The 25427-nt window shown below is 37.4% G+C and overlaps 2 protein-coding genes across 7 annotated transcripts in view; both read right to left on the reverse strand.

Annotated features, from left to right (window-relative positions):
- Positions 1 to 20385, reverse strand: part of CPLANE1 (ciliogenesis and planar polarity effector complex subunit 1) — a 65052-nt gene extending 44667 nt beyond the window's left edge. For 4 of the 6 annotated variants that reach the window (XR_012584926.1, XM_074570124.1, XM_074570125.1 and 1 more), the window contains exons 1-15: positions 19426 to 19698; positions 18417 to 18552; positions 18109 to 18228; positions 17021 to 17247; positions 16561 to 16667; positions 13368 to 13524; positions 12446 to 12549; positions 12102 to 12284; positions 10365 to 10614; positions 9151 to 9303; positions 7482 to 8242; positions 4686 to 4870; positions 3014 to 3094; positions 1966 to 2130; positions 1039 to 1212 (exon numbers count right to left, since the gene is read on the reverse strand). Coding sequence is in view for 5 of the 6 variants with exons in the window: in XM_074570124.1 (XP_074426225.1) it covers positions 1039 to 1212; positions 1966 to 2130; positions 3014 to 3094; positions 4686 to 4870; positions 7482 to 8242; positions 9151 to 9303; positions 10365 to 10614; positions 12102 to 12284; positions 12446 to 12549; positions 13368 to 13524; positions 16561 to 16667; positions 17021 to 17247; positions 18109 to 18228; positions 18417 to 18552; positions 19426 to 19506 (2884 nt within the window). In the remaining variant the exon portion in view is untranslated. Of the gene's footprint in view, positions 1 to 1038; positions 1213 to 1965; positions 2131 to 3013; positions 3095 to 4685; positions 4871 to 7481; positions 8243 to 9150; positions 9304 to 10364; positions 10615 to 12101; positions 12285 to 12445; positions 12550 to 13367; positions 13525 to 16560; positions 16668 to 17020; positions 17248 to 18108; positions 18229 to 18416; positions 18553 to 19425; positions 19699 to 20278 lie in introns of those variants that run through there. The other 2 variants (XM_074570123.1, XM_074570126.1) reach the window with 2 other exon arrangements.
- A 1766-nt stretch (positions 20386 to 22151) lies between these two features.
- Positions 22152 to 25427, reverse strand: part of NUP155 (nucleoporin 155) — a 33837-nt gene continuing 30561 nt past the window's right edge. The window contains exons 33-35 of the mRNA XM_074570199.1: positions 25099 to 25235; positions 24257 to 24357; positions 22152 to 23026 (exon numbers count right to left, since the gene is read on the reverse strand). Coding sequence (XP_074426300.1) covers positions 22888 to 23026; positions 24257 to 24357; positions 25099 to 25235 — 377 coding nt within the window. The 3' untranslated portion in view covers positions 22152 to 22887. The remainder of the gene's footprint in view (positions 23027 to 24256; positions 24358 to 25098; positions 25236 to 25427) is intronic.

A 25427-nucleotide genomic window follows, 5' to 3' on the forward strand; every position in this document is an offset into this window, starting at 1 on the left:
TGGTGTTCCCCACGGCTCAGTATTGGTGCCTGTTCTCTTTAATGTCTTTATCAATGATCTGGATGAGGGAATCGAGTGAACCTGCAGTAAGTTTGCAACCACCACCAAGTTGGGTGGGAGTGTTGATCTGCTTGAGGATAGGAAGGCTCTGCAGAGGGACCTGGACAGGCTGGATCAATGGGCCGAGGCCAACGGTATGAGGCTCAACAAGGCCAAGTGTCGGGTCCTGCACGTGGGTCGCAATAATCCTATGCAGCGCTACAGGCTTGAGGAAGAGTGGCTGGAGAGCTGCCGGGCATAAATGGATCTAGGGGTATCGGTCAACAGCCCTGGTGGCCAAGCAGGCCAGCAGCATCCTGGATTGTATCAGAAATAGTGTGGCCAGCAGGAAGTGACCATCCCCCTGTACTTGGCACTGGTGAGGCCTTACCTCGAATACTGTGTTCAGTTTTGGGTCCCTCATTTCAAGAAAGACATTGAGGTTCTGCAGCATGTCCAGAGAAGGGCAAGGAAGCTGGTGAAGGGTCTAAAGCACAAGTCTTATGAGGAGAGACTGAGGGAGCTGGGTTTTTTTAGCCTGGAGAAAAGGAGGCTGAAGGGAGACCTCTCTACAACTACCTGAAAGAAGGTTGTGGTGAACTGGGGACTGGTCTCTTCTCCCCTACCCCAGCATCAAGTGATAGGACAAGAGGAAATGGCCTCAAGTTGCACCAGGGGATGATCTTAAAGGTCTTTTCCAACGTAAATGATTCTGTGATTCTATTCTATGGATGAAATCATTCAATTGCACACATACTATTAACTTTAAAGTACCAGAAACATTGTCAATAACCAAGAGATGCAAAACATGAATCCCACAAACAGACACATACTCCCCTCAACAAAAGTATCTGGAAAAACTAAACTATTTAATCTTTACAGTTAATGTTGCTGAAACTATAAATCGCCATGTTAGTGTATAACAGGCAGCATTGATATATATGTAAAAAAATGGTAAGAGCTATGCACAGCAAATTAAACTGCTTTTGAAGAAAATACCTTGTTTGATGTGAAGTGGATGCAGGATGTCAACATTGTGTGGGGGGAAGATATAAAGCAGCTGATTTGTGAAATAAGCGGCCATGAATCGTGCCATGGATCGGATCACAGCCATAGCAGTTTCCGTATGAACACCTGTTACCATCCATAGTTCATGCTGAAAATACTTGGCATCTAAAGAAAACAGGTAATAAATTAAAAAATTATGAGGAAAATTATTTTAAATTTGAATTCTAAAATTGTTTAATCACAGCTTATATAATATTTTTTAAAAATAAGCAAACTATGGTATTACCTACTTTCTTGACAAGATATCAGGACTTATGGAACTTAATCTTTTATACTAATTGCACATTATATGAATATTAAAACTTTTATGTTAGATTTTTAATGACTAGACATGGATCTCTACTATCTAAATTTAGATGAGCACTGAGTCGAAAAAATTGTTTAAATTTGGAAATTTAGATGTACTACTCTGACTTAATAGAAAAAAAAGCCGTAAGTATCTGCTAAAGAATGACACTGTCAATTAACGACTGGTAACCAACCAAAAGTCCACTATTTTATCATGTTGTATCATAAAAAAAAAAAATGTTAAACTGATAAAACGAAATCACATCACTTCCCCCTTATTTTTCTTATCCAAAGTCTTTCCTTGAGCAGATTTGAATTTAAGAACGTTTAACAGACTACGCTTTCACTATTAGTTATACAATGAAAGTTGTCTAAATACTTACTCCAACAAGTGCAGCTGAAAGAAAATCTGAGGATCAGAAAAAGACTGAGATCAGAAAACAGACTTCAGTCCAGTGTAAAGAGAAATGCATGCTGTCAAGTGTGCACATGATGGCACAGAAATTAGATACTAGGTTATTTAAACAGTATTAACATACCTTATCACACTTAAATGCAATATAAACATACCAGAAAAGTTTTCCATTTGACTCACTGAGAGCTGTGATCGCCTTAGAATCTCTCCTACCAGATGATCACAGAGTCCCTGAGCCTCACACAAGTTGTATTGATATAAGTGGCAAAATAGTATTGCAAGATAATACCTCATCTGCAGAAAACGTGTTCTTTTTCCTCCTGCGTTGAAAGAGAAAAAAGGACAGGAGTCCAGTTGGAAAAGAAACAATAATCAGAAAACCAGACACAGCAGGGTTGAAATTACTAGTTCCTCCCTCTCCAGAAACATATCTATGTTAACATATACTCTGACAATGAGTAGAAGTCAGGAGCATCCATTTTAGAAAATATGATCCTCCTACAACCTCTAAGTTGCTAGTGAGTTAGTGCTCATCCATAACAGTTTTATTTCTAGAGATCTCGCAGTTTTCAAAACAATACAGTGTATAACTGTTAAGACACAGACAAAGACAGGAGAGCTCAAGGGAGCATAACCTTCAAAGAAAGGATGCCTAAACCACATAGAAATTACCTAGACATCCACCAAGCTTCCAATACCCTGTCAATTCTTTCTGTGTGAAGTATTCCTTATCATAATAACCAGCAAAATTTTCTTCTCATGATGCCTGGGAAAAGACTCCAGAATATCTGTTTCAAATCAACTCCTAAACAAACTCCTACCACAAGCTATTTTGTTTTGTTACTCCCCAAACACTAAGTCTTTTGATTCTACAAAAGAACCCTTTCTACTAAAGGAACTGATTTTTATTCATCTGTTTCTCATTGTCTCTTTCTTGCTCAGAAATATATCCAGAGCTTTTCTACACGAAGTACTTCATAATCACAAGAAAACATTGATATTAAAATCGAAATGCATGGAGTTTTCTCAGGGAGCAATCAGACTTAAGTTTTGACCGGTCTCTATTCAAATCCCAGCTTAATTTCAAACACGGACCCTTTGTGTATCATGCCTCCTTTTTTTGAACAGCAGAGAGTCACAAATAACTACATAAAGTTATTATACAACCTACCCCTATACCCCAAAAAAGATTTTATCCCTTACCTTTTGCCTTGATTTCACAAAGAGATCTTTTCCAAATGTCCACAGATTCTCTGTATGAACCTAAAAGGAACTTCTCCTCACCTATAAATGTCACATACATAACAAATGAAAATCTCTGCACGGTTAAGTTTTACATGTGGAAACACACATACACTTACTTCAGTATTACAGATTTATAAAAAACAGAATAAAATATGTGAGTTTCCAGCCAATTTCTATACTCAGAGCTAAATCTAACCTTTCAGCATCTGATGACTTTGAATAACCCTTCTTGCCTTTTTTTTTTTTTTTAAATGCTAAATCACTATTAAATTAAAAATATCAATCCAGGTCATAATTACTCCTAAAAGGTTTTCAGTAATTACGTTATTTTTTTTAGATTACACAAGGTTATAAATGTTAACTATAGTCAGAAACTTCAGTATTCAAACCCCACAAGAGTTTATTAATGGGGAAAAGCATTTTCTCTGATCTGTTTTCATGATGTGGAAGACATTTTTTCATTGAAAAAAGCAGTTGTAAAATTATTTAGCAAGTTGAAAATATATATTCTTTTTTTGGTGTAAAGGCACTTTCAAATAACATGTTTATGGACTATTATACATTTCATCTCTCTAAATGTTACCTCTCCACCTCTATTCCCATTCTAATTTTTAATCCATTGATCAATTCCTAAATACTTTGACAGAAAGGTAACTGTAGAAGAGCACAGCTCCTGGGCAAAGGAGAAGGCGAAAAAGAATAAAATAGCGCTACCATACGAGAAAAAACAAGGACAAATTTGCCACTCTATCCTGCTTATCAGCAGCTAGGCAGTTCAGGTATTGGCTGGCCTGTCAGCATACATGTTACTCTAGCTCATCCATAAGCCATGCTATGTCTATTTGGCAAAATGAATGTAAATAAAGAACATAAAGAATGGGTGCAAAGGAAGAGTAAGTTGCATATATTGTTATGATGAGTGAAAGAGACATGAAGGAGCTAGTGTATTGTACTGAGTGATGTAGGAAAAGAATCTAGAAGTATGATTTAAGGGAGAGAAATCAAGAACATGGAAAGGAACAGAATTGTGGTGGGAGGCATAAATGGGAAGCTGGGCTTATTAGTGTGGGAGGGGAAAGGAAGATAGAGCATAGGACAGTAACATGCAGGAAATTAGACTACAACCATATACTGTTTGCAAAATAAATATGCTAGATTAAGTCTATTACATTAAGTTATACTAAATTATATGCTTAGTTGAGGCTGACTACATTCATGTACATGATGTTCTAATGCCCACAGTGATCACATGGAGTGAAAAGGATTTCTACACAGAAATCAAGCAAAAGACACATTGTGATGCCTATCTACTTCACAGGAAATAACACAGTACAAATGAGATAAGAATTCAGATCCTGTATACAGATTCTCTATGATATGATTCAAGGCAAACTGAAGTCAATATAGTCTTTTTATTTAGCACAACAAGCTCTAAAGATTATAATACAATCTACAGGTATACTGGGACATGAAGCATTTAAGAGAGTTCTGATAAGAATTTTAAGACAAGCCCCACTATTAACTTTTCTTAAATCTGGTGGTCAGTTACTAATTGTCATTAAGTTGGACCTAATTTTCCTTATATTCAGTTAACCATGCAACTACATAATATTCTTTCCAAAGTACTAACCAGATACAGAATTAATTTTCAGATGTTGTTCTAAGGTCACTCCTGAAGACTGGAGGGTCGCTTGTATGTGACTTAAAAGCAATGAGACAACAGACTCTTCTTCTGCATTCTTGTTCACTTTTCTGTTCAGCTGTATTTGATACCAAGCCACTTTCTTATACAATAATCGCCATAGTACAATCAACCTGTAGTTCAAGAAGCATAATACTATGAAAATCATCAAAAGTTAGCACACAATTACATCAATTTCATATTTTCTTATATTTTGCATTACATATCCAAAAACTAAATGACATTTTAAGTTAACAACTACTTTCTTGACTTCAATGAGGGGAAAAAAAAATAAAACACTTTTCACCTTGGTTTTTGATGTTTGACCAACAAGCATGGATTCTTCCAAATTTGCGTAAACACAGCAATCTACCTCAAGCACCCAACTGCACCCAAAATGAATTCCTTGCTATCTAAACAATGGTGAAATGAAATAACCTAGGATAAACCTCAAAATAGGTATCAGCGTCTTTATAAACAAAATGTACTAAAAATACAACGAAAGCGTAACACAGAAAAGCAAAGTCAGGGAAACAAACGACTGCAGAACGTGTTTTTAGGCCCATTATTAGATGTACCAGCTTACATATGTAATAAGCCTGCCAATACATGCAAATATACATTGCCAGGGACTTGAAAAAGCTCGCACAGTACTGTGATGCATCTGCATCTTCTTCTCTAGCACTACTGACTGCTTCCATTATTAATACGTAGTCAGTGATATGCATAGCACTCAGTACCTGGAGCACAATTAATCAAAAATGTGAATTATCTTCTCAGAGACAACAGAAATTTGCCTATTAAATTTGCAATGAACACAATAAGTTATAACACTTCTTAGGTTCTAAGTCTCTGGAAAGGAATAGCTTTTTCATGTGATTAACACACTTGGATTCACTTGAGTTCTGCAGTAGAGAAATACTCCAGTGATAATAATATACTTTCCCAACAGCTGGATAGCACGCTTCAGTTTAAGCTTCTTTCAAGTTTATATTTTCTAAGAACAAACCGCTCTGATACTTTAATAAGTGTTCCACACACTGGGGTTTTTCTTATTGCTCCAGGTCACCATATCCATAACCAAGTGCAAACTTTGCTGACTAAATTGACATTGCAGATATCTTGCATATGAGCAGCCTCTTGGCTCCACAGCATTTGGAACTTCTGCACAGGAAGGAGTGGACAGGGCAAGAGGCAGTAAAAGCATCTTAAGCTGCAATAACTGGATTGATGCTGTACTAGCAGATGTGGTGTGAGCAGTTAACTCACCAATTATCTCTGAACTGACTGCCAGTTATTAGTTTAGTCACTATAACTAAGCTATATTCAACTATAGGTCTGAGCCCTAATATGCATGTTTTAACAGATTATCATGGTTTTCCATAGATTACGACACAGAAAAAAGAAAAAAGGATGTTGTAATTAGTCTAAAACTGAAAAATAAAATAGTTGTTCCAACATACAGAATCATTTAGGTTGGAAAACACCTTTAAGATCATCAAGTCCAATAGTTAACCTAGCATTGCCAAGTCCGGCACTGAAGCATGTCCCAAAGCACCACATCTACCTGTCTTTTAAATACCTCCAGGGATGGTGAACTCCACCATTTCTCTTGGTAGCCCATTCCCCATTCCAATGCTTGACAACCCCTTTGGTAAAGAAATTTTTGATAATATCCGATCCAAACCTCTGCTGGCACAACTTCAGACCATTTCCTCCTGTCCTATCACTTGATGCTGGGGTAGGGGAGAAGAGACCAGTCCCCAGTTCACCACAACCTTCTTTCAGGTAGTTGTAGAGAGGTCTCCCTTCAGCCTCCTTTTCTCCAGGCTAAAAAAACCCAGCTCCCTCAGTCTCTCCTCATAAGACTTGTGCTTTAGACCCTTCACCAGCTTCCTTGCCCTTCTCTGGACATGCTGCAGAACCTCAATGTCTTTCTTGAAATGAGGGACCCAAAACTGAACACAGTATTCGAGGTAAGGCCTCACCAGTGCCAAGTACAGGGGGATGGTCACTTCCTGCTGGCCACACTATTTCTGATACAATCCAGGATGCTGCTGGCCTGCTTGGCCACCAGGGCTGTTGACCGATACCCCTAGATCCATTTATGCCCGGCAGCTCTCCAGCCACTCTTCCTCAAGCCTGTAGCGCTGCATAGGATTATTGCGACCCACGTGCAGGACCCGACACTTGGCCTTGTTGAGCCTCATACCGTTGGCCTCGGCCCATTGATCCAGCCTTTCCAGGTCCCTCTGCAGAGCCTTCCTATCCTCAAGCAGATCAACACTCCCACCCAACTTGGTGGTGGTTGCAAACTTACTGCAGGTTCACTCGATTCCCTCATCCAGATCATTGATAAAGACATTAAAGAGAACAGGCACCAATACTGAGCCGTGGGGAACACCACTTGTGACCAGTCGCCAACTGTATTTAACTCCATTCACCACCACTCTTTGGGCCCGGCCATCCAGACAGTTTTTTTACTCGGAGAAGAGTATACCCACGCAAGCCATGGGCAGCCATTTTCTCCAGGAAAACGCTGTGGGAAATGGTGTCAGGTGCTTTAATGAAATCCAGGCAGACAACATCTGTAGCCTTTCCCTCATCCACTAAGTGCCTCAACATGTCATGGACAGAGATCAGGTTACTCAAGCAGGACTTGCCTTTCATAAACCCATGCTGACTGGGCCTTATCACCTGGTTGTTCTATTTATTTTTTTTTCCCCATGCAAAGAACATCCATACCTTTTTTCTGTTTTTGCATGATGATTTACTGCTCGAGGAGGCTCTTGAAGCAGAGATTTCAGTGAGCTGAACTGCTGAGTATTACTCTCATCAAGAACTAGGAAAATAGGCACAGTGAGGGAATCAAGTTCCACAAGACTACTACCATGAGGAGATGCAAAAAAATTCTCATACTGTAGTATGCATACGTTACTTAGAGAGTGAGAAACCATTTTCAACAGACAGAAGCATGCCAAAAGGTTTTTTGAGAACAACTGATCTTGTTGCTGTATCAGCATCAATTTTAAAGTTTGTAATGTCAGCTTTGCCACGTGCCCAGTCAGACTGGCTCTTGAATGCCAGTACAAGACAGTTAAACACTGCTGGAAATATTTTAGGACACAGTGCATCCAGTGAGTATTCTTCGCAGACTTGTTTAAAGATGCATCCTGGTTTAGCAAAGAACATTTCACAAACTGAAGAACACTGAAAAAATGGATAATGCAGTTCACTGTGTAATTCAGCAACATATCTTTCTCTTCCATATTTTTTGAAATCCCTATCTGCCATGCAGCAAGGAGGTTTTTCTGAATGGAATACAGTTCCACTGATAGTTTATCTTCCTCTTCAGTATTGTCTTTTGCATGGATAGTATCAAACATTGATGCAAATTCTAAGCGGCCTTGATCAGCTTTACCAACAAATGAATGGATTCTTTGGCTATAGAAGCTGGAAGGGCTATTGCAAAACTGCTTTTCGTCATCTGATTCTTCTTCATAATCCTAAACCAGACAAAAAAAATAATAAATCAACAGTTTAATTCAAGTCTATTGAGAGAGAGCATAGTCTGCAAGCAATCAGCATTTAGTCAGTCTCACAAACAAAATCTTCATGCTTATTTGCGAGTAAGTTTAATTCACAGCAGTTTCATCTAGATCTCAGACTAAATGTGGCTATTTGGAATAGCTGGGCAGACAGAAATTAAATTACCTGACAATAAGAAAAAAACTCTACGCTGTAAACACAGCAGTAGTTTTTATACCAGAAAGTGAAACCTTGTCCTTTACTAAGCACAGAGTACGAGGAAGATCTTTTGCCAGATACCTGTAAGATATCTGTAAGAGCCACTCAACAAAAGCTCAAAAGCTTCAAAGAACACATCAAAAAACAAAGCATGAAACAGAGTTGGGAAAGGCTGCACAGTGACTTTGATCACAGAGCCATTCTTCTAAAAGACACGTACAGATTTTGGAATGGATGGAAGAATCCTCTAAAATTGAGGAAAAACATCTTATTTACTAAGGATAATAATATTGTACTTCTTGTTAATATACTGTACAGCCCCAGCATATTTAGTAGTGTAGTGTTACATTTTATTATAAGAAGTGAAGCTAAAGTATTAAACTACAATAAACTGACGCATAAGTAAATTAGCACGCATTTTTCAGAAAGTTAATGCAGTGCTGAAGGAAATAAGATGTTTGAAGATCAAAAATCAAGTATCAGTTGAGAAAAATAACTATATACCTCACACCTGTAAAGAAAGTGAGAATTTAACCAATATTGAATTAAATATACGTATTAAGAGTAAATATACCTATATTATTTGAAGAAAATTATTCTTGACATTTAGAATACTTGCAAATTAAGTCATTTGCATAATTATAAGTGGAAAAATGCTATTAAGTACCAGTAAATCCATGGTTTTCTCACTCATTTCTGTTGTGTCCTCTTCCAGAAATTTCGGAATGGTGGAAAAGATGGAACTTTGGTTTTGAGCGTGTTTTAAAAGACTAGCTTTTAAAGACAACAGCGATCGTAGACACGGAGGTCTCCCTTTAGACTAAAAGAAATAACAGTAACACAAAACATACCTGTCTCTAGCAAGAGCAAACCGTGCACTTTCTAAACAAAACAAGGAAATTGGTCCCTTCAGTAAAAAGCTTCAGTTTAGAAGTCACAGACAGTAAGGGAGAACAGGTCAGCAGGCATATATTACACAGAAACAAACTACTATTTGACCATGCTTCAGGAATGCAGAATTTTCTCATCACCAGAAAACTTTATTTGCTTCATTCGTGATCCCTGAAATGACTCTACAAGTTTGCCAGTGTGTATGGCTTTCTTGCATTCTTACTAGTTACATATCTCTTTAAATCCTCAAATCCTTGCCCACTCTTCTAGCTTATGCATGAATACCATCACAACTCATTTCTCCAAAATCCAAAAAGGAAATTGAATTGGAAGAGAAGTTGTATTCCACCAGCAAATGCAAAAAATCTGAACTTAATATCTATTACATCTTACGTGGTTGGCCACAGTTGCAGGACCTTTTCCTTCAAACGCTTCCCTTTTCCCAGACTTAGCTGAATTTAGAAGTGTCAGAAAAATAAACAAAAATGCTTTAAGCAAGCTTTAATTGACAAACTCGGTTGAGAACCTAGTGGACACATGCACAGAGCACCATTGGGACTGTTGCTGACTGCTCTAAAACAGCAGCAATCTAAGATAGAGAGGTTTTACGGAATCTTTTCTGCCTTATTCTGAAAAGATGAGTTGGTTAGAGTAGCACAATACCTGTCAATGCCCTGAATTAACTCTATAAATACAGAAAACCCAACTTCTCTTACAGTTCCAGAAAGAATATATAGTGACAGTTAAGACTGTTCTCTTTACTACGTTTTACTGAAATGTCACCCAGGCATCAAAGGAATAAAATTCCAGAGAAACCTTTGTACTCATTGTTTTCCAGATTAACACTATTCTCAAAACAACTTCATAATTCAGAGGAATTTATAGAAATATCACAGTAAAGTAAATTGATGTACTCAGTTTAAAAATTACACTTTTTTACATGCATGAAGTTTTTTTACTTAAAGCCTACAAAATAATTCATAACCCTACCTTGAAGTTCAGCAAATTCTGACGGATATTTTCAAGTCGTTGTGTTGAATCAAGCAAAAGGGATCTTATAAATCCTGACGGTGAAAGGTTGTTCGGAAATCTAAGCACTGTTATCATGTATCCATCGGAGACAATGAGGTAGGGTAATCTTGAATGTGAAGCAACAGAGAATCTCTGTCTCATAAGATCACTTTCAGAAGTTGAAGACCCAAGAGACTGACTAGAGTCTCGACAAAAGGAGTGCTGCTGTCTAAACGAAGATGCATAAAAAAAAAAAAGAAACAACTATTATATGTAATAAACACGAAAATAATAGAGAAGAAGTAACTTACAAACATCTAATACCACTCACACTGTCCCAATAGGTCTATTCAGAAGGAAGTATCTAAATTTTTGCAGGATAAGCCCTCCTGATGAGACTACTTATGCTTGCTAGATGCCAGTATTTTGCTGTTGTTGCAACTATTTTAGTTTAAAGAAAAATAAAACCAGCTTTCAGTATTCTTATTATTTCATTAATATTATACGTATTTTTTCACAATTTGACTATAAATTTCACACTTCTTTACCATAAAAATTTATTTAAATATATACATTTAATTTTAAATATCACACTTCTTTATCTAACTCTTTTTGTGTATGACTGCTTGAAGACAAAATTCTAAGTAGCCTGTAATAAAGTCATTTATGAAAAACAAAAAATTGCTCAAGCTCTGGATCTTACTATTTCAGAATCAGTTCAGACATTCAGCAGAAAATTCTATATGAACACACAAGTCTTCTCTTACAAAAGAGGTCTTACAAAGTCTTTTCTTATAAAGAAATCACTCCTTCCTGAGTTCCAGAAAGTTGTGTTGTGCATGTATTCTAATATTATCCCCATAATGCTTTGAAACATGTAAAATTACTGGGTTTTTATCTCTCAATAGTCCAAAAGTTCATAGATCATTTGAAAACAAAGCAGCTGCATACATTCAATAAATAACCATAATTAAGGTATTTTAATATATTTTAGTATCTGATTTTTCAACCAGACAGTGTAAAAAGGTATTATAAAGCTTTGAATATTTTCATGAGGTGCTACATTTACACACTACCTGGTTTTAGTTACTCAGAATTCATAAAATTTAAAAAAAATAAATATTAAAGCTTAGATCCTATTTTGTTTCCTCTAGTTATACAGACTCTGTTACTTTTCATAACTTTCAATTTACGCTAAAAGGTGTTATCAGAGATCCTTCTATTCCCCCATGCATCCAGCAGCATAATTTCTAAATTTAGAGTACCCCCAAAAAAACCCATTTAAACTAGTTTTTGTCCATGCAAATTTGTTATTTACAAGATCTGATATGGAAATGTGATACAAAGTTTTATTGGTAGAATTAAATAGTGAGCAGAGAAATACAACTGGATTAAAATAATTCTGCACTATTAGCACTTAATTTCTTCTTACATCATAAAAACATGCTGTTTTTAATTACTACTAAACTCAAACACTTAAAAAAACCCAGATCACTTAATGCGTACTTACATTGTCAGAATGCCAACTTTCATCACGACAAACCCATTATAAGAAATAGAAGAGAACTATGAATGAGAAACAGATATTGAGAAGACACATGAAAAGCAAGAGAGTGAATATGACAGATGAAGTTTACATAAATTTGTAAAAAATGTATTTGAAGGTAAGATACAATCACATGACAAAAATGTATAAGCATTTCCAAACCCTTTTACCTGTATGTTATTAGTGGATGAAATGGAATAAACTCTGCTGGTCCAAATTCTACAGAGCAGCCAGAAGTAACCAAGGTCAGCAATTCACCCATACATGTCAATAAAATCAAAGATCCACGTTTTAACATGCAAGCCAAGAAAAGGCTATCAGGAGTCCAACTCATATCACCAACCCAGTAAGACCTAAATTGGGCAGGACAAAACATTTTTCTCTGTCAAATTTCTGTATCAAAAAGTTAGGATAATTAAAAAAGCAAAACAAAAAAAATAAAACAATGACCCCTCCCCCCGAACACAAACCCAAAAAATCCACAACTGCAGCAAAGATAATATAAATTACTGACCTGATAAACTTGGATGGGACTGTGTTATTCTTGCTACCACAACCTTTAAGGCTACCCGAAAGAGTTACAAAATTCAACGTGTTTAAAAACAAAATCTGAGTTGCCTAGAAAGAAAAAGTAAATGTAAAGAAAACATAAATATTTGTATCACAGAAAACATAAATATTTGTATCAAAATGTCATTATTGTAAAAAACAATTTATCTTAGCAAGCTATGCATTACATTTGATGCACTGGAAACACTATTATACATGAAAGAAATGCAACTGTACTTCAATATTTATTACTACTTAGACTATTTATTAATTTCTATATCTATTCCTACATTTGAAAAATAATAGAAGATTATTATATACTCAACATATAATTTAATATTTTTTTTAACGTGACTTTTCTAAAACCCTCAAAATAATATAAGATCACTCTTCTCCAGTATTGTTGGTGAATAACAAGTGGAGCTTTGAAGGACTGCATCATCCCATCCTGGTACACTAAATAAGCTGGTCTGTATTCCCTGTCATCATCATCTAAAAACTAGAATAAGATTTGGCCTCTGAGTTTCTAGAAGGAATAACATTATGAAGTGGGAACATAACCTCCAATACATGTTAGGCTGAGGCCCGATTGAGAATCATTCAGAATCTTTGCAGATAAAATGCAGTAACGGAAATTAATTTATTATTGTATTTCTTGGAGATTAGAAGCGACAGAGCAGCATACATTGACTTCTTAACCAAACAACAGCATTCAAGTAATTACAAGTTGTGGCAGAATATTTTATATATGAGCATCAATGTGAATATAATCACGTTTCAACAAGAATGCTGAAAAATCACTCCTAACAATGTGTTATTAAATCCTTGTTACCACTTCATTCAAACTGAAATATTAGCTTAAATGACATACTGTCTATCATTCGTACCTCTGGATCAGTTTGATTAACAGCTACTGCAAGTAGAAGTCCATCTCTTGCAAATGCACATAGCAAAGCTCCTCTTGACTTCACAAACACACACGGAGGAACCAAATTAACAAGAGAACAAGTCTGCTGGACCCAGCGGATCTGGTATGGCAAAGAACTGAATACCAAAAAAAAAACCAACCAAAAAACCAAGAGGTTAGACAGTTATGCTGAAAGAGATGAATCATGTATTGTAAAAAGCCACATAAAGGACGAACAATAAAAACAATAAAAAAGTCACATATTTTTCGTCAAAAACCTTAGAAATCAAAAATATTTTTTATTTACATGAGTTTAAAAATTATGTCTGAGCACTGAAAATTATTTTTATGGGACAGGAATTTGGGCTATATGTGTAGAACATGCAAATAAATATAGACGCATGCCATATAATTAAGGTGCTTGCATTCTAGCCAGGAACAGCTTCCTCGGACAGTGTAATCATAGAATCATAGAATTGTTGAGGTTGGAAGGGACCTTTAAGATCATCGAGTCCAACCTTTAGCCTACCCTGACAAGAGCCACTTCTAAACCATGTCCCTAAGTGCCCCATCTACCCTTTTTTTAAACACCTCCAGAGATGGTGAATCCACCACCTCCCTGGGCAGCCTATTCCAATGTTTAATAACCCTTTCAGTGAAAAAATGTCTCCTAATATCTAATCTAAACCTCCCCTGACGTAACTTGAACCCGTTTCCCCTCGTCCTATCGCTTGTCACCAGGGAGAAGAGGTCAGCCCCCATCTCTCTACAACCTCCTTTCAGGTAGTTGTAGAGGGTGATAAGGTCTCCCTTCAGCCTCCTCTTCTCCAGGCTAAACAACCCCAGCTCCCTCAGTCGTTCTTCATAAGGTTTGTCCTCCAGGCCCCTCACCAGCTTTGTAGCCCTTCTCTGGACACGCTCCAACACCTCAATGTCCCTCCTGTAGCGAGGGGCCCAAAACTGAACGCAGTACTCGAGGTGGGGCCTCACCAGTGCCGAGTACAGGGGGATGATCACTTCCCTAGTCCGGCTCACCACACTATTCCTGATACAGGCTAGGATGCTGTTGGCCTTCTTGGCCACCTGGGCACACTGCTGGCTCATATTCAGCCGGCTGTCAACCAACACTCCCAAGTCCTTTTCTGTCGAGCTGCTTTCAAGCCATTCTGCCCCAATCCTGTAGCACTGCATGGGGTTGTTGTGACCCAAGTGCAGGACCCGGCACTTGGCCTTGTTGAACCTCATACCATTGGTCTCAGCCCATCGGTCCAGCCTGTCCAGATCCCTCTGCAGAGCCAACCTACCCGCAAGCAGATCAACACGCCCGCCCAGCTTAGTGTCATCTGCGATCTTACTGAGGGTGCATTCAATCCCTTCATCCAGATCATTGATAAAGATATTAAAGAGAACCGGCCCCAGCACCGAACCCTGGGGGACACCACTTGTGACTGGACACCAACTGGATTTAACTCCATTTACCACCACTCTCTGGGCACGGCCATCCAGCCAGTTTTTTACCCAGCGAAGAGTACACCTGTCCAGGCCATGAGCAGCCAGTTTCTCCAGGAGAATGCTGTGGGAAACAGTGTCAAAAGCTTTGCAAAAATCCAAGTAGATAACATCCACAGCTTTTCCCTCATCCACTAAGTGGGTCACCTTATCATAGAAGGATATTAGGTTTGATAGGCATGACCTGCCCTTCACAAACCCATGCTGACTGGGCCTGATCACCCTGTTCTCCTGCATGTGCCGTGTAATGGCACTGAGGAGGATCTGTTCCATGACCTTCCCAGGCACAGGTAATGTCATCAAACACAGCAATGCTCAGAATTTGAAAATGAAAATCAATACGATACTGCTCTGAACAAAGAAGCTGTGGATGCCTCATCATTGGAAGCGTTCAAAGTCAGGCTGGATCGGGTTTCCAGCAACATCGTCTAGTGAAAGTTGTTCCTGCCTGTGGCAGCAGTGTCAGACTAGATATTCTTTAAAGGTTCCTTCCAACTCAAACTATTCTATGATACAAAAAAGATTCAAAATGTGATAGAAAACACAACAGAGATTTCACTTGGAAGCATGGCACCTAACAGACAAAAAATAAAGCATTAACATGAAAAAATTAATTAAACAATACTAAGTAATGAAATTGAGCGACAGTTGGCATAAAGAAATTATGAGAAATGACTCTCATGACTGAGAAATGTGGTTACAATTTGAAGTTGAAGTACTACAGTATATGTACGTACTTCTACACTGCGAATGTTATGCTCTGTTTCATTTTTTGTATTACCAGAAAGGCATTGCCATGCTACTGAGAAACGGAGTGAAAGTGATGCCGCTTAGCAGGGCAAGGCAGAAATCATTACCAAGTTAGTATCAAAAGAGCATCATTTAACAAAAGCAGTTGTACCACATCAGGCATAGGGCAAAATTTTAGCAAGTTACTAAAGTTATACCTGCAGAGGACGTATCTGTTTAAAATCATATATCTCACCTAGGAAGAGGAATGGACTATACATGTACTGAGGATTATTATTCAATTGCATTTTTAAGTGGTTGTATCAGTGTAACTATTACAGTGCACTGCCCCAGCCCAGATAAAGAAATGCACGTGCACGCTCTTACACAGTCTAGGCGTAAGAGATGAAAAAGGGGAACAGAAAACAAATAAAATATACAAATATGCATAATAAAGAAGCAAAAGAGGTATTTGGGGCATTCATGGCCACAAAGTATGCACTAATAATATAACTAAAACAAAAAAAGGAAATTCTATTAGCATGATGCAAAAAACTCCCTGATGCCTGCACACACATGTACAGGCATGTGTATGTATACATAGCCACCCACATACAGTGTGAAATACACTCAGTTTTATTTAGGTGCAAGTTAATTATGAAGTATGGCATACATACATAAATGCTGTTACATTAACCATATTCAAATGCTTGTCCATATATGGATCATATATATGGCTATATTGTCCACATATGCATATAGAATGTAGCATGCTATGAATGTACATATGCAAATGTTAAGTAGGTGCTCAGAACCATAGGCTAATTGGACATCAGTGTAAGCATGTTCAATTGCAGCCCTGAATCTCAGCTTTAGAGCACCTAATAAAAATCTTTCTCTTAAGCTAATGTAACTTCTCATATATTTGAACTTACCTAATGTATTTAAAGCTATTTTCCTGCCATCGAAGAATCAAAAATGTGAGCATCAAACATTCTCCAGAGTAAAACACAAAAGAGCACAAACAACAATCACCCAGTACCTGTGGAAAACAAAAAACACAAACAAAATCCAGAACAAACCCAAAAACCTGGTTACACACAATTTTCTCTTTAATTTATATATTTAGATCAATAGCTATTACTATTCCAATTAAATAACACAATGTTGCCATTCAGAAATATAAATGCTGGTAAGAATATTACTGGTCCAGCTAAACTTTGATCTGATCCAGTAAGGCTTTTCTTACGTTGTTGTTAAATCTAATACGAACTGAACGATTAAGCCTGCACACAACACCAAAGAGGCAGAGATCGCTCCGAAACTTCACTGTAGCTTCTGTGGCTCTCATTTACTTAAGAGACAAAATGGATTGGTTTAGGGCTTATTTTTTACCTCATTTTGTATGAAAGCAGCATGCACTCCAATTTCTTTTTCTTCAGTAGAAGGCAACATGACTGATTCATCAGGCAAAATTTGCGTCCAACGCCCAGAAGAATTTTTATAAGAGGTTGTATTTTCATGTTCTGTGCTCTCCCACAAAAAGACACATGCTGTAGGAGTAGTTAGTAGTGCCTTTCTGCCATCTCCAGATACATACAAGTACAATCTCATTAAACACTCTGGGGGAAAAAAACCAACAAACGCAACAATGTGCTAGAACAGTTTCTGATCCTCTGTTAGATTTAGATGTTAAAAAAAAAAAAAAGAAAATTTCTTCTCTGTCACATGAAATCCAAGACACCACATTTAGTATCTTTCATTTCCAGCTTCCACTACTGACAGTAGACCTCAGGCAGCAGTAATGTCAGATGGGACATACTTTTTTTTTTTTTTAATGCATTTTATGAATTATCTTTCCCACAAGACTCAATCATTAGAATTGTTTGCTGAGATTGTCTTTCTTGAAATCCATCTTTCATGAAAACTATTAATAAATGCGTAAGTGACCTACTATCTATTACCTTCATCTCCTAAATGCACTACTGATCTTCCCTGAAATGCCAGTATTGCTTGCACAATACTTCACTTTATAACCCGATATCGGTGACATTAATCAATACATGACAATATTTGATATTTAAGTTTTCAAATATGTGTCTTTACATTATTCTCTCCAATTAGCATTTGTGATAAAAACAGAATAAGCTTCAATTTATGCATATAGGGTTAAAATCAGATGTACATCTGCTCTAAGGTATTTTTAGCCTAGTAAGCAAGGTTTTTCTACAGTTGAAAGTAACCATTAAAAAATATTTCCTATATTTAAAAATTTATTACTTCTTACAGATTACTAACTGCAAAAAACTGTAGCATTCAAGTGACCAAGAGGAAATTTGTGAAAGCTTAGCTAGCACACAAGTTATACAAATGCAAAACAGTGTGAGAACATAGCTTTTACTTGTGCAATAACACTTAACAAAAGGAAAACCACTTTCACTCTATTCCACTTTTCAAAAGACTAATTGAAAAAAAACCCCTACCTTGTGCTGCTGCAACTACTTTCCTAGACTCTTCAATTGCTGGCACAATTTTCAAGTAGTCCTGATCTTTATTCCAAAGAAACAGCTCTCCCGTTGTGAGTATTCCTGCCAACCAAGCACCTGTGTTCATCAGGGGAGAGATGTTTTGAAGGATGTTATTGTGAAGTACTTAAACTTACTTCCCTTCCATCTTAGCCATAGTTCTAAAGCTGACAGTGAACTGGCAGATCCTTTAGATATTCTACGTTTCTAAACTGTTATAACAACAAATAAAATGAGTTTATAATACATAAGAAATTATACTTAACCATTTCTTGATGTTGTTAAAACAACTACGTTTTTCAACAATGACTGCAGCCGAGGGATTTTCTTCTTTGTCTTCCCTGATGCCAGGTTAATTTCATTTATATGTTTATCATCTAGAAGAAAAATAGACTCTTTTTCCTGTTGAAAGAAAAAAGTGCATTTTGTTTTTTAAAAAAATAATTTTCTACATAAGCCGGCAAAATAACAAAGAGATAAAAAATGTTTGGGGAAATATAAATAAAAAAAAAAAAAGAAAGGACGCTACAGCTGCAATTCTTCAACTTCATTCTTCAGTGGATTTGCTTTACAGTACAACATTGTATCTAGCATCAACCTACAGTGATGATGAATTTGGTTCACAGGTTTTAAACTATCAAACTAATTTTACAATCATTATTAAAAAGTTCTTTGAATTACCACAACTGAACTACCTGCCAACAAATGACAGCACAACAACAAATTTGACACTAGTTATCTTGTATTGCAGTGTTTAGTGAGATTTTTGCCACTGAGTTCAATAGAAGGAATTGCCCTAATGGTTACCTACTTAAACTCAAAACATGTATTAGAAGAGAAGGAAAAAACAAAATTAGTCTAATTTTATCCAAAAAGCTTAAGAAAGCGTGTCTTTCAACAGATGCAGGATGGAATAAGAAAAAAAATTCTGTTCACAATTTCCAACAGCGTACAGTAGAAAAGGCTATGAAAAACTAGAACTATCAAAATAACAATCTCATATAAGGGACAGGTCTTGTGGGAAAAAAAGAAAAGGAAAAAATACCCCATGACTCCCTACTGTTTATTAGAAAAATTTTGAAACTCCAACCTCAAGTCAGTAAGACAGAAAAACAGGCCACTTATTTCAAGAACTCTTAAGTGGGGTACATTCAGATCACTTCCTGAGACATTTCTTTACCCCCGCCCCCCCATAAATGGAAGTGCAAAGTATCACATAATTAAAAAACTTACTCTTTGCAAAATTTTACTTAAATAGAAGTTCATTGCACTTACCTGTCCAATCCACGAGATGCGAGGCCATGGTTTCCTCTGCTTGATACACGTAGAGATGAGAACATCTAGCTTAATCTCCATTCTTATTAAACCTCTAGGTAACCATTATAAAGAAAATCAAATAATGGCTTTTTCACATATCTATAGAGAATTTGAAGAAAGAAAAAAAAAAAAGAAGTTATTATTACCTGGCAAGTGGGATTAGAAGATGGGAATCTAGACACAAGCTCTCAACTACAACAGCTTCTTCTAAACGCAAACAGAACTGATGCTTACCAGTATTTCCAAACTAAAACAGCTATTTTCATTCACATAGCTCACAGCCTATTTGCGGCTTAGCCGTACAGATTACACGCTTGTTCCAGAAGGAGCTGAGTGAAAGGAGCCACAAGCACTTTGCTAAAATCTCTAGTAAGAACACAGAAAGCAAGAGAAACATACTGCAGCCCCCTAAGAGCAAGAGATCAGAAACTCGAAGCAAAATACGACCGGAGCTCCATGGACACGGCACTTCCCACCCGAGCCGGGGCTGAGGGAGGGGGCAGGAGGAGGGCGTCCCCGCCTCAGAGCCACCTCAGGCCGCGGGCTGAGGGGAGGCAGTACACCCTCACCGCAACCGGCACAGACACGGCGCTGACGGGCCGCCGCCGCCCCACCCGAGAGCCGGGAGCCCCGAGCCCGCCGCCGCCCCACCCGAGAGCCGGGAGCCCCGAGCCCGCCGCCGCCGCCCCACCCGAGAGCCGGGAGCCCCGAGCCCGCCGCCGCCGCCCCACCCGAGAGCCGGGAGCCCCGAGCCCGCCGCCGCCGCCCCACCCGAGAGCCGGGAGCCCGCCGCCGCCCAGGCCGCACTCACCTCCCGGCCGCCCCGACCACCGCCAACGGTTGCGAGTCAACGGCGGGCGGCGGGGCGGAGGCAGCGCAGCGCGCAGGCGCGGGACCCGGCCCAGCCCCACGGGCCGGCACCGCCCTCGCCGCCTCCCTGAGCGGGATGTGCCTCAGCACAGGGAGCAGCGTACCTTCAATCTGCCCTGGCCGGGCTCGGCCTACGGCCTCCCGCTGCCCCCTCGCCGCGGAACCGGCCGGTTTAGCAAGCTGCTGAGGGAGAATGTGCGTCGTCATCGGCGTTCGGAGGTGGGGGCTGTGCGACAGCAGGAGACACAGCTGTGGGACTAACGCTTCTCATCGAGTACGGGAACTGAGGTTCAGTGGGGTACAAACTGTCGCTTGGTTTCACCGCCTTTGGTTACCTTGAAGCAGCTGTTCCTCAAACCACTTTAGAAAGTTCCTTTCTGCCTTCCCTTAAACACAGTCTTCATTGAGAATGAGTAACGTTGGGAGGGGAAAAAAACCAAAACAAACCCCTAAAACCAACAAAAGTAATCATACAGTTGTTGAGTTTTTCTTAATGACCAGTGTTTCACGTTTGTGTTGGTCAGTTACTTCCCGGTACTTGTCACTGTTTGTATCAGCTGCTGCGTTAACCCACCCACCCCTCTCTGATCCCAGGTTTCCACACCCCTCCCAATTTGAACTGGCAAACAGAACCAGCCCCGTCTTCGACCGAGAGCAGAGCAAGGGCTATGGAAATAAAAGGCAGTGTCTACACTGAAATTACCTGCAATCATCTGAAAAATACCAAAGATGTGCTTGATGTGCTTTGAAATACTCTTACTTCAAAAAACTTGCAATATTGCCGGAGGCATTCTTATTCTATTAACCAGAAAGAAAAAAAAAAAAGAGCTGAAACCCAAGTTTGTGACTTGTGCCTGTTCCCAACTCTGTCATTTCCCCAGATCTGAAAATATGAAAATATGCTCAACACTACATACTTTCATGCAAATATTAAAATTCAGAAATAAAAGTTAAATGCACCAGGTAAGACTTGGGACATCACTTGTACGAACAGAACTGCAATAACAAGAGCGGGATAAATATACCTGACTTTCTTGGTATGAAACATAGCTATCAGCAGAAAATAACTTGTAATACCTAAAGACAGTATACTTTATATGGAAAGATGCAAATCTTTTTCCCAGGACATACAGACATTCCTCTATTTAAATACTTTGTGAGGAAATTTCAACACTGACAAAAGAGAAAAGCCACCATTAAGATTTCAGTTCTATTTTGATCTAACAAGAGGTAAAAAGGAGATGTATTTTAATTTACTTGTTACTTCAGTAGGTGCATTCTCTGACTGAAAATAATCAGAATGTACCCAGCAGTTCACAGAGAAAGAAATTTAATGGCTGTACTTTAAACAAAACTTTAAGCATAGTAATCAGATCTAGTAGTAAAGGCTATAAGTAGCTAACTTGCATGTATATAAATGTCTTAATCTATACTTTTTTTCTGTTTCTTGAACACCTATGATAGATGTTATTAACTGCTTGTTCTCCTGCAAAAGAAATATGTTAATCTACTTTGTAGGCATGAAGATATTTGCTTCTTTCCCCCATTAAGAATCTTGATTATTTACTTAAATGAAGTTATTTGAGAAAGACTAAGACCAGCACGAACTGTTAATTTCTTGTGCATGTTATATAGCATTTATGTTGTTGAATATGTACACAATGCATACCAGTAAAATGGAGACAAAACAAACATGTTGGATGAGATTTTAAAATCTTCGGAAGCACGCATAGAGGATGATGAGTAGTCTTTGCTCCTTTTAAGGAATATAGACAGTTTGGTTCTTGAGTGCATGTAATGAAAGTAGACAGAAGTCACTTCTTGACTTCTTTATTTGATTTTAAGAGATACAACATATTTATTTAAACGAAATAGGGAAAATAACCTGATAGGCTTTTAAAACTATTTTTTCACTTGTAATACAAATTAGATTGCTGTAATTTAATATCAAACATTCTGTTTACAGAGGCAGGCTGCATTTAAAGTCACAGTTATGAAATGATGATTATCTTTGTTATTGAAAGAGCTGCCAATAAGCTCATGCAGAGTTATGATTGCATCACTATTCCTTGGCATGACCACATTTACAACCTGACTCACATACATGCGCTTTTATCATCGTCTTGCCTTCTGCAGTTGTCATTTTTTGTTTTGATTATTTGTAAAACAGCTATCAAGTAGATTTTACATCCTACTTTTCTCCATTACTTTCTGTTAAGTAAAGAAAATGAAAAATGTTTTCCAAATATTTTTAATCCTCAAGGAAAGATCACACAATGTATTTTATTTCAACAGTATAAAAAAAGCTTTCCATTGTTAAAAAAATTGGTAAAAGAAAATCCATTTGTCACATTTACATTCTACAATTTGTAGATACCTTTAGAATAGCATGAATACAGGCCACGCAATCGATAACTGCAGCAGGTGATACAGCTTTCTCAGAATTTCTTTCTGAGGATTTATTCTTCCAGAGATTCAGTGCAGACATTTGAACTTTTATTTAATAGTTCATTTTATCTGAGTTAATGATCCCGTTATTATATTAGCCAATCAGTGAAGCCGTTCTAATTTAGCCTGTAGTGATTTAAAATTCCCAACAGTAGTCTGCACCATCAGCGTCGGGCTCATAGACTGAAGTTCAACCAGGTAGCAACTAACCGCATCCAAGCAAACATTTGTGAATCGTCGCCTGTAAAGAAAACATAATAATAATGAGCTCCTTTTTGTTTCTGCATATTAGAATTCATCTGAAATAGAAAGTGAGCATTCTTTTGAGTTTTAATGGAATAACATATCAGCAAGACACCTGTCAGTTACTTGTAAGCATTTAACTATTTATGAGAAAAATTGTTTTGTGACTAAGGCATAATGGGAAAAGAAATATTAAATATAAACAATAAAACATGATATAGGTAACAGCAACGTGAAATATTTACTTTCATATTTAGATATTAATTTACATATGAATACAATCAATGTGTAAGTTATTAATTTATACAGCAATTTAAACATCTAAAATTAGTAATAAGTCACAACAGTTTAAGTATTAATATATAAATAGATATTAGAATTAGACAACATTCACTAAAGCTCTGATAAGTTAGAGTATCTAAATCAGCTAACCACAAAAGACCAAAAAAGTGAGAAAAGATAGATGTAAACTTTATATGTGAATAGGGAATATTTACATGTATATTTTCAAGAGAATTAGAAAAAAATTATGGTTACAAGAGTTGTCAAGACTTTGCCTAGTTCTGCTTGTTGTTTCTGAGACAAGATAGTTCTGACTGATCTTTGTATAGTTCATTCACAAAAGTTGCCAAAGCTAGAGATTCCATACTATGCAGGCAACTTGTTCAAATACATAGCTATTCTTTTAGCTAGAAACTTTTTCTAATATCAAACCTAAATTCTTTCCTGTTGCAGACAAAGATGAATTTTAGTCTTGGAGAATGATTCACCACCAACCTCTTAAAAACAATTTGGGAAGATGTGTCCCCGTGTTTAGACTTCCCTCTTCCACTGCGAAAGAACTCAGTGCTTTCTAGCCTTTCTTCATTAAACATTTCACTGTTTCACTCATGAGATGCCCAATTCTCATTTTTCCCCTCTTTTCCCATTTCGCTCAAATTTGTCTGTACTACTGCTTAAAGTATGTTGACAAAATTTACAAAACAATCCTATCAGTTCCTCATGAATCTTCAGTAAAGTGGAGAAAATTATTTTTATTGATATAGAGAGGACCCTACAAATTTCTACCAACTGGTTTTGAATGATGAATCTCAGTAATCACAGCTAAGAAAGAAATACTAAATTCACACAAAAATAAAGAAGAAAAGCGTTGGGAATTTGTGAAGTGCAGTGCTTTAGGATATTTTATATCTTTCAATATTTATTAGGATATAGTTGCCTTTCTTACCTCAGAGGTACTCTGCTTGGATCATGTACATATCCTGATAATAATACATGAATACACTCTAAAAGGTGTAAAGGCTTTTTCATTCTATTCCAATAGGGGTCCTAAAAAAAGATGCCAAAATATTAATGAGACAAGTATTAAGGAGACCAGGAGAAGAAAAAGTAGGTCTACACACAAATTGACAGCTCTGGCAATTATTTATTCATTGTAACAAAAATGTAAGAGAAATGGGAATTATATCTTGATCTATATTAAGTTTATATTTAAGTACTATTTTGACTTTTGAGTACTAAAACATACATGAATTTAACTCAGTTTTCCATTACTTAACAGGCTGTAAAGTAATTGACTTTAGGAATTCTGTAAGGAATCTGGTTAAAAAAAGGCAAGTAAATTCTCTTGGTTTCAATTCTGTTTAAGCCATTTCTACAAACCAAAAATATTAAAAAATTTACTCCTTATTCTTTATGCCTATTGCATCAATAGATGAGACAAGATGCAGTAATAAAGCAAATTTTAATCATTAATAAGAAACAAATAAAATTAATATATTCAAGAGATGCTGTTCATTCTGCAAATAACAATTCTAGTCCTACTTAATCATAAATCAGCTTTAGGTGAAGTAAAAGTGTTAACAATTTTCCTCATACTTTAAGATTGATGCGAGTGAAATCAACAGGAGAAAAAAAAGCAGCATTAAGGGCTTTTCAGTAAAAAAATACAACAAAAGCTACAAAGTTGGTATTTTGATATATCACACCTTAAATTATTTTATGTTACCCACTAATAGACCTTGATAGTAGTTGAAAACAAAATTTTTATTTCGTGGCTATTTTTCTCACCCGTGCTTTAAACAACTGGTCATATACTTCAAGCAGCCTTGGCAATGTCACTCCAATTTCTTGCATGGTATACGTTACAAAACCTACATCCCAGTTCAAAGTGCAGACCTGCTGCTCCAGAAACTGCACTAGAAAATCTGGAGGACAAAAATAATGGGATGTTTAGATTCCAACTTGTTAATGGCAGTCTAGCAAAGAAAAGCATTTGAACATGATTTACTCCAAGTTTAATTTTCTGTCTGCTACACAGTTGGTACCTTTGTAAAAACCTTCACAGGTACCTCCTCTGAAGCACATGTAACAGTTTCCTCCAGTCTGCATAGAGGGAA

Source organism: Larus michahellis, chromosome Z (assembly GCF_964199755.1).
Source record: "Larus michahellis chromosome Z, bLarMic1.1, whole genome shotgun sequence".
Lineage (NCBI taxonomy): Eukaryota > Metazoa > Chordata > Aves > Charadriiformes > Laridae > Larus > Larus michahellis.